Below are 12735 nucleotides of genomic sequence, written 5' to 3'. Positions count from 1 at the left end.
CCCCTTCGGACTTAATTGAAGATGTGCCATCAAGCAGGATGCAGCCACGTTTTCTGAGTTATCAGCTGTTAAATACCCTTCAGTTTTCTGCTGCTTCCATTTGTCTCTTACTGGAAAATACGCAAACAGGACATTATTAACAATGGGTGGCTTACCATAAACATTCAATCAAGATCTTGTAGGTTATGTTCAATTGGTTGCCAACTGTACTTAATGCAACATTACCATTCAGTTTGGTTTCTATGTTTTCCCTAGCTGATGTCCCCATTCTACAGAATAAGCAATGAAATTGCCTCATGTAGATGTGGCTGCTGTTATTTACCACAAATTATCATTGCTGATCATTTCTGCTTGCATAGTGATCTTGGGTATCTTCTGCCATAATGTAAAAGTGAATGAAAGCTACTTCTATATGATGAGCTGTCCTTCATCCAGATGTATACACATCATTAGACAGTGGGACACACAATTTGCCTTATGAGCTGAGGGCTACAAAAATACCACTACTTGTGGCCAAGTGCCAAAGTGGACAGGATACTCTGCCAAGTACTCCCCCTACACATATGTGTTCATCTTGCACTTCAAAAAATTACTCAAATGTTTCTAAATTCCTTTTTAAAGAAAGGTAAAGATGAGCATTTCAGTGTCAACGTCAGAGTGAAATCAAAACAATGCATCAAGAGACCAGTGTTCAATGCAATGGCATTCTGTCCAAGAAAATCACTTTTAATGAGGAAAAATGCAGGAGGAAAACAAGCAACATAACAGACTACAGATATCCAAATTGTAAGAATAATTTGGGTTACAGGTAGGGTTTCACCCATATTAGAAACAGCAGCCAAGATTGCTTGGGTTTTAAAGTGTAGAGGACTGGGGAGTACTTACATCACAAGAGTGAGACACTGCCAATCTGCCTTTCAAAAATCCAGCAAATGATCTACATAGAAAATAAGTGCAGGAGTAGGCCATTTGGCCCTTTGAGCCAGCACTGCCATTCAATATGATAATGGCTGATCATCCAGAATCAGTACCCTGTTCCTGCTTTCGCCCAATATCCCTTGATTCTGCTAGCCCTAAGAGCTATATCTAACTCTTGAATACATCCAGTGAATTGGCCTCCACTGCCTTCTGTGGCAGAGAATTCCACAGATTCACAGCTCTGGATGGAAACATTTTTCCTCATCTCAGTCCTAAATGGCCTACCTACCCCTTATTCTTAAACTGTGACCCGCCCCCCGGTTCTGGAATCGCTCAACATGGGGAACATTTTTCCTGCATCTAGCCTGTCCAATCCATTTAGAATTTTATTTGTTTCTATAAGATTGTTCTCTAACAAACAACTTGACCTTGAATGGTTAAAAATGGCCATAAACTTGCAAAATCAGCATGTGGCTGGCATACTGGATGTATTATGACTGCAATATCTTGCCACAGAGCTTTAGAAAATGGTTTCAAAAGTGATTAGAGCAGCAAAGAAATTTGAGGGGCGAAAAGCTTTTGTATTAGGTGCCTGGAGCTTGCTGCTAGAAGTGGTGGAAGCAAATAGGATAGTGGTGTTCAAAAAGCTTTTATATAGCCACTTGAACATGGAGGGAGATGTATCATGTGCAGGCAGCAGGAATTAGTGTAATTTGGTAGACATCATAGACCATAGGACCTGTTCCTCCGCAATACTGTTCGATTCTAAATGTTTAATGATTTTTCAATATTTATGGGTTAAAGGTTGTGAAAGTTCCTGTGTAGATACCAAATGGATTCACTTTTATTTATGCTGCGAGGAAGCCTTTTTGATAAGTAATAAACTGCTGATCATTTAAAGTTACAGGAAGATATTAATTCATAACATCTGTTTTTCACACTGGTCTAAAAGGAGACCAATTATGCACCCAGAGGGTTTATCTGCAAAATGCATTTTTAACAAATGGAATTTGTTAGTCTTTTTGGCAAAAGTTTTAAAAAATACCAACATGGTGAATTGTCTTTGAATTCTGCTTCATTCTGTATCGATCTTAAGCGCGAACCTGCCCCTTTGACCTGCACATAACACCACATTGTTGACTCACTCGTGTGCTCTAAAGTGGTTCATCAAACCACTTGGTAGTGTGTACTTCTGCTCAAGGAAAGCACAGCAGCATCTTGGGGGGAAAATAAAGGATGGTGAATATACATAGATTTTTTTGTTGAGTTTTCTGATGAGGTAGGAAGCTGTCAAAACCTCAAATTCCATCCCAGATTTAGTTACAGAATATAATGAACAAGACAGGAAGTTAAGAGCAGTATAAATAGGAGGACAGGCATGACATTTGAATTGGAGGAGAGGTTGGTACTGAAATACAAGTCTTTTACGGTTTTTTCTTATCTGTTCTATGGATTTGAAGGATTTTGCAGAGATCTCATTGATGGTACTTATTCGGTGCCTTTGGAGGTAGTCTATTGTAGGTTCCATTTCTCAAGTCATGTTGCACACTCTTATTCAGTACACCTTGAGCTTAGTGCCTGGTTTTTGTTGGTCTTCAAGCACTCTTTTCCACTGTCAGCCAAAGGTTGTGCTGAAGGCAGTGGTAAATTTCATCATCTGTATCTACCTTTGCTTGGCAATGGATCTTAAAATATGGAAAGTAATCAATTTTTCTTGTTCTGGTGTGAATATTTGTCAGCTCGGGGTTGAAGATGTTTTATTCCTGGAGTTGAATCATTGTTTGGGGTAGAGTTCATCAGCTTTATGCTGCAGAGCAGGTTGGTAGAAGACAATTATTTTCCTGCTACACATTGTAATGCCCATGATTTTGCCCACTATAGTGAAAGAATCCAAATGAATAAGGTTGAAATGCATTTAGTTAGTTCTGTCTATGCCAGTGGGAAGTTTATCTGAGGCGGGGTACAGATTTGAAGGAAGAAAGAATGAGACCGAAGACACAGAAGGTAATAGGTGCTAAAGTGACAGGCCTGTGAAAACCTGGATTCATCCTTGCATATGGAATGGAAGTGTTCTTCAAAGCATCACCCAATCTGCATTTGGTTTCTCTGTGTAGAAGAGACCACATTGGGGAAGAGAGGCAGCGATGAGAGATTGAAACTTAAGCACATAGCCTTACTTTATTCAAATTAGCTTTGGAAACAAGGTAGAAATCAATCTTTGTTTCAGAAAATGTTCATTAAGTAGCTTGACAGACAAAGTGCTGGTGAGGCAACATTTCTGGAGAAAAAGGATGGGTGGAGATGCTGTCTGACCCACTGAGTTACTCCAACATTTTGAGTCTATCTCTGGTATAAACCAGCATCTGCAGTTCTTTGTTTCTACGCTAACTTGGTTCTGTAATAGTGCTGACTGAAATTTATGGTTCATGGTTGCTTATTAAAGCTGACACTATTTTACCCATCGTCGGTCAGTACGTGAAAGCAGTTTTATTGGCACAAAAAAACCCAGTAATCACTGGTAAATTAGATAACATCGTGCAATCTGCTTCTCACAGATGAGGACAAGATTAATGCTATGCAAAAGTATTCTGCCAACAGGAATAGAAAAACTAATTAACTGACGCCTGGAGAATAAAAGCAGGCAAACTGGATTAGGAAAAAAATGAAATTGAGGAAATAAAAGATTACATCCCATTTTGTGATATCTTTCCAATTTTTATTTAGTGAGTGCAGCAACAAAACAAAAGGCATTTCATTGCTCTGTTATGATTGCAGGTTTACATGATGGTATTGAATTATTTATTTCTCCAGATTCCAGATTTTTTTTTCCCTTATGTATTTTTCAAAAATTCTTTAGAAAATTACTATAGGACCTGAATCCAGTGCATTCTAAATTGCACCCTGAGTACAAAATGTGTAGATTACTGTTTTGGTGATCTGTTGTGCTAGACTGCAATTTGTACATCAGGTAATGGTGGTTGTGATTATTGTCATATTCATCAGCTTTTCAAATGACAAAAGAAAATTCTGTCCTTCAGGAGCAAGAAGATGCACACCCTACTCAGAAGACCAACCTCCCACTACCTGACATCTTCAACAGCATGCTTAAAGACACGACAAATGAACATCGAGCCCATCTGTTTGATCTGAACTGCAGAATCTGTACAGGTAAACAACACAAGGACATTTTGGGATATATCATGAACACTACTCAGTGCAACTGGTTTTTGAGAATAAAACATACAGCTCAATTATCGTCATGCTATGAGGCAAAGTAGAAAATTGGCTGTAATACTGCACAAATAATCCAGAGACTACAAACCAACAAATGGAGTTCTCGCCCCACTATGACAGCTGGGTCATTTAAATTTGGTTAAATTAATAAATTTGGAATAAAAAGCAAGTGTCAGTAAAGATAACAATCTACTGGGTTCATGATAAGAACACATCTAGTTTATTAAAGATGTTGGGGAATCACATTCATTCCTTTTGGCCTATATATAACTCCAGACAAAACATTGTAGTTATCTCTTAACTCCCCTCTGAAATGGTCTAGAAAGCCATTCATTTTTGGTTAAAACTACTGTACATAATTTGAGTAATGTTCAAGAAAGTGGCCATCACCTCACAGTTAAACTAGATAGAGAATAAATGTCCCACATTTATAGTATGACATTAATGCATTGAATCCTACAGGTATAAACAATGCTTTTCAATCGATCACATCTCATTATTCTTTAAAAGAGCCATTGAATTAATCCCTCTCACACAGAGTGTTGTAGGGTTTCTCTATTGAGGTATTTATCTGATTTAAGATTTCAATCATCATCCCAAGCAATGCAGTCACAGCATCACAACAAGCTAATTTTTTTTTAAGTGTCATTCAGGGACCAATGCAATCCAATTTGGTGCATAACGTACTTTTTCTTGGTGTCTATCTACAACATTATTTTGTCGGGTGGTAAATCTGTTTCAAGCTTATACAAAGTCCAAGGTGCTGGATTAACTCAGCAGGTTGGGTGACATCTGTAGAGGAAATGGACAGTCAGGTCAGGACTCTTCAACCTGATTGCAGAATGGGGTGAGAAAATTGGAAAAGAGGTCAGAGTGGGACAAAACCTGGCAAGTGATAGGTGGATACAGATTGGGGGGGGGGGGAGGTCGTTGGGATAGACTGAATAATAGTTATGTAGTGTGATCAGTGATACAAATATAAAAAGCCGTAATGCAAAATATCAGCTGGAATGTCTGATTACATTTGAAAGTTACTGTTTGAATGTAATCATGTATATACTTGAATAGGGAAACCTTGCAAGGAAAGGTGGGGCTACTTTGCTTGGTCCAAATGAATTCAGTCTCAGTGACATATTCCAGGGATAATGCACAAATTGTAGTTAAATTGACTGTATTTAAAGACCAAGGGTTAAGTTATCTCATTACTTGCTTTGCCCACTTTTAGGTAAAGTTCAAGTCTCGGATGATGAGCCAGTGCCTAAAAAGCCAAAAGTGATAGCCAGAAAACCAGAACCAAAACCAAAACCAAGAGCCAATGTGAGGCAACAGCAAGAACAGGACCAACGAACATTGACTGCTTCGCCAACGAGTGAGCAGCCTGCTACAACCCAAAAAGTGACTCCTCTTTCCAATGCATCAGAAGGCCCGCCAACCACCAATGTGGTTACTACACAGCTCGCTTCAAAATCCATCAGCAGTTCCTTCATGTCACCAGTCAATGATCCAACTAAGGCTGCTGTGGCCAACCCACCATCCATCAGTGTAGTTTCAAGCCTTAATACCCCTAGTGTCCCAAAGACTATATTTTCATCTTCAACGACAACTGCAGTTACTGGGACAGTGAGAACTGTTAAAAAAGAGGAAGAGGAGTTACCAAAATCCATCCTGACATCTGCAGTTCCAAAATCTATACTCTCAAAACCATCAGGGACACCTGAGCAAAAGTACAGAGTATCAACAGTAAGGTGTGTAAGGAGACAACAAGTCTTTTATCCCAAATATAGCTGTCAAAATAATGCAGCAAATTTGCATACAAAATAATTCCAAATAGGTTTGAGAATAAATTTCTATTCAGAAGCTGGGTGGCTAATGGTGCAACCATTCATCTGTAACTTAACATCACTATTTGGATCCCATCAGTACATTTGGATAATGTGCTTTTATTTATTTTTAATGGGGTTGTCTGCCATTACACACAAGCCAGCTGGATGTAGCTACTGGAATTTAAAATAAATTCTAAAGTTCTGAATGAAGTTGAGGCAGAAATCCCAATTAGCTTTACATTTCTCAGCTAATTCGCTGTTTTACTCATATCACGAACAACATCCCATTGCTTCTCTTTCTCCCCTACCTTAAATTCCCGTTATAGTGGAAAATCTATAAATTCAGCCAAAAAGCTTTAAATTTGGCAGATGCAAAGTGATGCATTTGGAAAGTCAAATTGGGGTCGGACATATACAGTAAATGGTTGGGACACTGAGGAATGCTGACAAAAGGAAGGATCTTAGCGTTCAACTCCATAGTTCCTTGAAAATGGCAACATGGGTGGCGAATATAGCACTTTATCTTCGTGGATCAGAGCTAGGATATAACAGTTTGATTATTATATTGGAACTTTATAAATCATTGGTTAGACTGCATTTAAAAAACATGACATAGGAGCAGAATTTGGCCTATTGAATCCACTGCCATTTGATCATGGTTGATATATTTTTCCTCTCAACTCTATTTTCCTGCCTTCTCTCATAACCTATGATCCCCTTGCTAATCAAAAATTATACCAATCTGCTTTAAAGATAACCAATGTCGACCTATACACCATTCTGTGGCAATAAATTCCCCAAATTCATTAGCCTCTAGCTAAAGAAATTCCACCATCTGCATTCTAAAGGTACATCCTTTTATTCTAAGAGTGTGCCCTCAGGTTCTAGACTCTCCCATTACTGGAATCATCCTTTCCAAGTCCGCTCTATCTAGGCCTTTCATTATCGGGTAGGTTTCAATAAGATCCCCTTCTCATCCTTCAAAACTCCAGTGAGTACAGGCCCACAGCCTTCAAGCGCTCCCCAAACATTAACCCAATTATCCCTGGGATCATTCTTGTAAATCTCAACTGGGCCCTCTCCAACACCAGCACATCCTTTCTCAGATAGGAGGCCTAAAACTCATGATATTCCAAATGTGGAATAGAATGGATGTGATTGCACACTTTTAGGTGACTTCAACTCAAATAATGAGGTAGTGGATACGAAGCCAAAGGTAATAACCAGGAAATCGGAACCAAAACCAAGAGGTGTGAGATACCAGCAAAAACGAGACAAAGGAATAGTGACCATAAAAGCAGCCTGCTTCAACCGAAGAAGTGACCTGATCCCCTAATGCATCAATAAAATAAGAGGCTTAAATAGGGTAGATTAAAGGAGATTTGAGGGGTGTTTTTCTACACTTACTTAATGCCTGGAACTCTGCTACACCAGATACACCACATTTAATCGTTACGTTTAAGAAACATTTAGATAAGACACTTTAAAAGTAAAGCAAAGAAGGGCATGGATCTAATATGGACAGATGAGTTAATGTACCTGGGCAAGAAGGTCAGTATGGACTTGGGCTGAGGCCCATTTCTGTGCTGCATGATTCTTTGACTTGTTTCTGTTAATTAATCTGTCCTGACTAGTTGTAAAAACACCTCAAACTGCCATATGATTGCTTCTTCATCTCGGGGATAATGTTAATATTGTTGTTGAGGCAAAAGAAGACGAAATATTGTTTAGGATAGACATGGCAAAAGAGGCAGTATTAAGAGGTATGTAGCTTACTTTCCTCTAGGCCTGGAGGAAGTATGTTTCAGTCTGTTCCAAGAAGCAAGGAAGGAAATTGTGGCAGCCCTGACTACAATATTTAAATCTTTTCTGGTCACGCAAGTAGTGTCAGAGGATGGCAGGATTGCAATTGTTGCACTGTTTAAAAGGGAATAAACCAAGTAGTTGGTTAGTTGGTGATGATCAATTTCTATGGAACAGTATAAATCACCATCTGGAAAGGCGAGGATTAAAATATTTTCACGCAGTGGATGGCAGTGTTTAGGCACTGGATGGGGGAGGCAGATTTAAATTCACGTTTAAACTCGCCACACTTATTCCTGCACAGGGACGGCGTGATTGATAGCAGTGCAGAAGTAGTAACATTATTGTCACATGTAGCTAGTTGCAGTTAAATGTTTTGTTTTACATACAATCCAGTAAAATCACATTGTGTATAAGTACAATAATACACAAGTAAAATAGTGCAACGATTGTGCTAATGTACGATGCATTGACCCTGGGGCGAATGGAATTTTTATAGAAGGGTTCCATCAACATGAGAATATCTTAAATCACTTCTGAACACAATTCATTCTGCAGTTAAACAAATATTTTTGGCTTAGTGACCCTGCAAACTTAAGCCTGAGCACAGTTTGGCACGCGTTCACTTTGCTCACTAAATGTACTTGAAGTGTTCATATTAGGTTTTTAGTTTGGTCAAGCACTGTTTCAACAACAATTATGCTTAAGATGTGAAGTAAACAAACATTGAGGCAAAATAAAGGAGATTGAGAGAGATAAGCAAAAGGTAAAGCACTTAAAAATAGAAACGTATGTGAGGATGCAGAGGATTTATGGAAAGGCCGATCACAATGGTGAACTTAACATTGTAGATAAAGTTACATTTACTCTGGAGCATCTGGGTAGAGGTAAATATGGAAACTAGCAGAGATTTAATTGTCTGAGATGGTTGGGAGTTTTTCCTGGACATACTGGTACAGAAAATGTGTGAATGAGAGGTTATTGTACAAACCATTAGTAACTGATCAATAGAACACAGAATGTTAGAGAGAATCTGGTGAGAAAATATAAACAGTCACTAAGATGAGGAACTTTCCATTTTTAAGATGTTAGCAAAGATCTTTCCATCCGAGTCTTGAACTTCCTTGAAGGGTGGAAGAAGCAGAGACTTGCATATTTTTAGGCAGAGATGGATATCTTCTTAATAAGAAAGAAGATTAAAAGTTAGACACAAAAAGCTGGAGTAACTCAGCAGGACAGGCAACATTTCTGGAGAGAAGGAATGGATGACGTTTCGATTGAGACCCTTATTCAGACAAAAGTTACCTGGGGTAAGTAGGAACACAGAGTCATGGTTGCCATCACTGAATGGTCGCAAAGACTCACAGATAAGGTATTTGAAAAAGTGTTTGAGCCAAAATAGTGGGTAAATCTGCTGCTTTATTAATAGTTGGTGCATTCACATATAGAATTTGTTAAACAATTACGGTCTTAACAGCACAGGAATGGCAGTGATATCAGGTAGTATGCATAAAGATAATGGCCAGAACAATTGAGGGTCATTAATGGATTGTAGGGAGTAGGTTGGACATGTCATTATTTAGAACCAAAAGATGAGAGGTGATAAAACTGCTGTTTTTGCAGTTTCAAAGGATCAGTAAACAAGCTGTTTCATCCACTTCCATTGATTACAAATGTGTTAAATATGAGGTGGGATCACTGCTGACATAAGACTTTCTGACTGGATTTTTTTTTGTCTATAGAGTTTCTGAATCAAAAACTCAAGTGGAATTGGATACTTCATTATTTCTTTCACACCTGGATGCAATTTGGAAAGGATTCATCAACATGCATGGCGTTGCAAAATTTGTTACTAAAGCTTTTCCAGTCTCTGGATCTATTGACTATCTTGTAGAGGTAAGGAAGTCTGCCCCATTTTCTCTGTTTTCTGTATGCTTGTGACAGTTAAGGGGATGTCAGTCTTTGAACATTTCTATTGTTAGGGTTAGATACATTTGTAATCATTCTTGAGCATAAGAGCGACTGGGAAGGGGAAATCAAATAGTTGAATGTTGAGTCTGTTAAGAAACAGCTTTTTTATACAAATTACATTTTTATGGGACCTGTAAAACCATGGGAAAATTGGAAGTGGTTTTCCAATACTCACATAAGAGCAGTCTTCAATTTGGTATTTGAAACCTAAATTTCACCCAACACATACGCGGGTCAATGTTTAAAGCATCTCGATTGATGTTTGGGATACTAAACAATGCAAGGTGTATTAGGTGAAGAGGATGATGGTATAATTGCTGCACTAAATTATTTGTTTAAGTTATTCCTCTTGTTTGCTGTAAAACTGTCACAGTGAACTCTTAATTTTACATACATTGATATTTTCAAGAGTACTTAGCTGTGTAGTAGTACCAGTGGACCCGTTGGGTCCAAACCTCTCCTGCATTGGTGCAGCACCCTCTCCTTCCCCACCTCCCCCTCCCCTCTCCCTCCCCTCCTCCCTCCATTCCCTGTTCCCCTTCCCCTCCCCCCCCTTCCCTTCCCCTCCCCCCTTCCCTTCCCCCCCAATCTATCCCCCTCAACCCCCCCCTTATCCTCCCTCCCCCTCTCCATCCACCCCCCTTCCCCTCCCTCTCTAGGAGATAGATTAACTTTAAAATGTGAATAACTTTAAAAATATAACACCGATTTCAATGAAACTTCTTCCGTTAGCACCAAAGGGACGATGGTGAATAAGGTGGGCTTAAAATTGTTGCGCTATCGTGTATCGTTTTGGCTGTAGTTCAGGAACAAACACATGAGAGTTTTAGCATATAGAAGATTCAGTCATTTGGTATGGTTAAGCTTGTTTATATTTGAGGCACATCTTCATTTTCCTGGTAAGTCTTTTGAAACTAAAACTTATGTGACTCAAGTTGGAATGAAGAAAGAGACATGGTTATTGAAATTTTCTTTTTTAAAAAGTAACTGAAAACAGTTATTGCAAACTGTAGAGATGAGGAACTGCAGATACTGATTTATCAAAAATGACACAGTGCAGCTGTAATTCAGCGGATCTGGCAGGTTCTCTGGAGCAAGGACCCAACCCAAAACCTCGCCTATCCGTGTTCTCTAGAGATGCTGCCTAACTCGCTGTTACTCCAGCAATTTGTATCTTTTTTGCTAAAATGAGCATGAAAATGGAATTCCACAAAAGGCCTGTGTGAATAGATAAGGATCACCAAAAGGATTCCTCAACCTCAATTGGCTTAGGCCAATTTATCAATAACTGCCACGAGCAATTAAATGCTTCTCTTTGTGATGAAATGAGGAAAGATTGGAACGACTGGGCTTGTATTCACTGGCGTTTAGAAGGATGAGAGGGGATCTTATAGAGACGTATAAAATTATAAAAGGACTGGACAAGCTAGATGCAGGAAAAATGTTCCTAATGTTGGGGGAGTCCAGAACCAGGGGCCACAGTCTAAGAATAAAGGGGAGGCCATTTAAAACTGAGGTGAGAAGAAACATTTTCACCCAGAGAGTTGTGAATTTGTGGAATTCTCTGCCACAGAAGGCAGTGGAGGCCAATTCACTGGATGAATTTAAAAGAGAGTTAGATGGAGCTCTTGGGGCTAGTGGAATCAAGGGATATGGGGAGAAGGCAGGCACAGGTTACGGATTGTGGATGATCAGCCATGATCACAATGAATGGTGGTGCTGGCTCGAAGGGCCAAATGGCCTCCTCCTGCACCTATTTTCTATGAAATTCAGCTTTTTTTTTAGCAAATTTAATTTTGGTTTGTATCAATGATATCAGCATTGGTGTTGCAAGGAGAGATTTGCTTGTAAAGTTTTTATTTTTTAATTATTTTTCTGTTTTAGGATTTGCCGGACACAATTCATATTGGTGGCAGAATTTCACCCCATACGGTATGGGATTATGTAGGAAAACTGAAGTCATCTCTCTCCAAGGTATTGCACTTTTAATCTATGTAATAACTAGGATCTGTAATCTACCCCCAAAAATTGTTCTAAATTTATATACCTAATTTTTGCTTCATTTATGCAGAGATTTTTTTTGTTGCACAGAATAATTTACCATAAAATAAAATCATTTCGCTTTCCCACAGTTATTCAAATTTTTCCGTTTTTGCAAAAAGCATCCATTCAACAATGTGTAGACCACTTCCTTCCGGCAGACATGAGGAGCCAGAAGCACACTGAACTGTACATGATCTCTTTCATCATGCTGGCTGTCGAACATTGGTGCATTGATGTCTGATTGTGGGGACACTGCTGTTGTAGGTGACAGGCTTGGGGGGGGGGGGGGGGGGGGGAATAGACAGCAATTGGAAGGGGACAAGATGCTGGTGATGGTAGCATGGAAGGATTAATTATTCTTCCTGTAGCAATACATTTGTTAAATAAGCTATTTATGGTGACTGGACAACTGCACTTTGCTGACAGATAGCTGCATAAGCAATCGGTCAGATTTCTGAATTTATATTACAATAGTTTCTTCCCTGCTTGGCAGCTGAAATGTTTTCCCTCCCAGTGTTAACATTTGTCACATTTTCAATAGGAAACACTCTACTAAATTTAAATATAAATATTTTCTACTTTTTTTTCAAAATGAATATTTGATACCAAAATTCTACAAGGGGGTCACATTTTTAATTACATTTTTTTTAAGTCCCAGGTCACTTCATAGGTGTATCAGCAAACAAAACATTGCCAATCAATACAAGTGACCAGAAGCTTTTTTTAATGAGATTTAAATAAGGGATTTTAGAAAGGAATACGAAAGCTTGTGCCTAGATGGTGGTTAAAATTGGGGATGATCAAGAAGTTGTTATTGGGGAGAGATTTGAGGGATGTGGACACAGAGGAGATTACTGAGGAGGAAGATAAAATTATGCAAGTATTGGGAAATGATGCAATTTTTAAGAGGCTTTGCTCAATTGTGATCCAGTATACTCTGCAT

The 12735-nt window shown here is 38.9% G+C and overlaps 1 protein-coding gene across 4 annotated transcripts in view; it reads left to right on the top strand.

Moving 5' to 3' along the window:
• The window catches only part of LOC144604453 (death-inducer obliterator 1-like), a 114582-nt gene that overhangs the window by 86201 nt on the left and 15646 nt on the right, over positions 1 to 12735 (top strand). For all 4 annotated transcript variants that reach the window (XM_078418890.1, XM_078418889.1, XM_078418892.1 and 1 more), the window contains exons 13-16: positions 3957 to 4086; positions 5378 to 5897; positions 9521 to 9674; positions 11634 to 11723. In XM_078418890.1, the coding sequence (XP_078275016.1) occupies positions 3957 to 4086; positions 5378 to 5897; positions 9521 to 9674; positions 11634 to 11723 (894 nt within the window). The remainder of the gene's footprint in view (positions 1 to 3956; positions 4087 to 5377; positions 5898 to 9520; positions 9675 to 11633; positions 11724 to 12735) is intronic.

Source organism: Rhinoraja longicauda, chromosome 22, assembly GCF_053455715.1.
Source record: "Rhinoraja longicauda isolate Sanriku21f chromosome 22, sRhiLon1.1, whole genome shotgun sequence".
Classification (NCBI taxonomy): Eukaryota; Metazoa; Chordata; class Chondrichthyes; order Rajiformes; family Arhynchobatidae; genus Rhinoraja; species Rhinoraja longicauda.
This window is presented reverse-complemented; position numbering and strand designations above follow the sequence as displayed.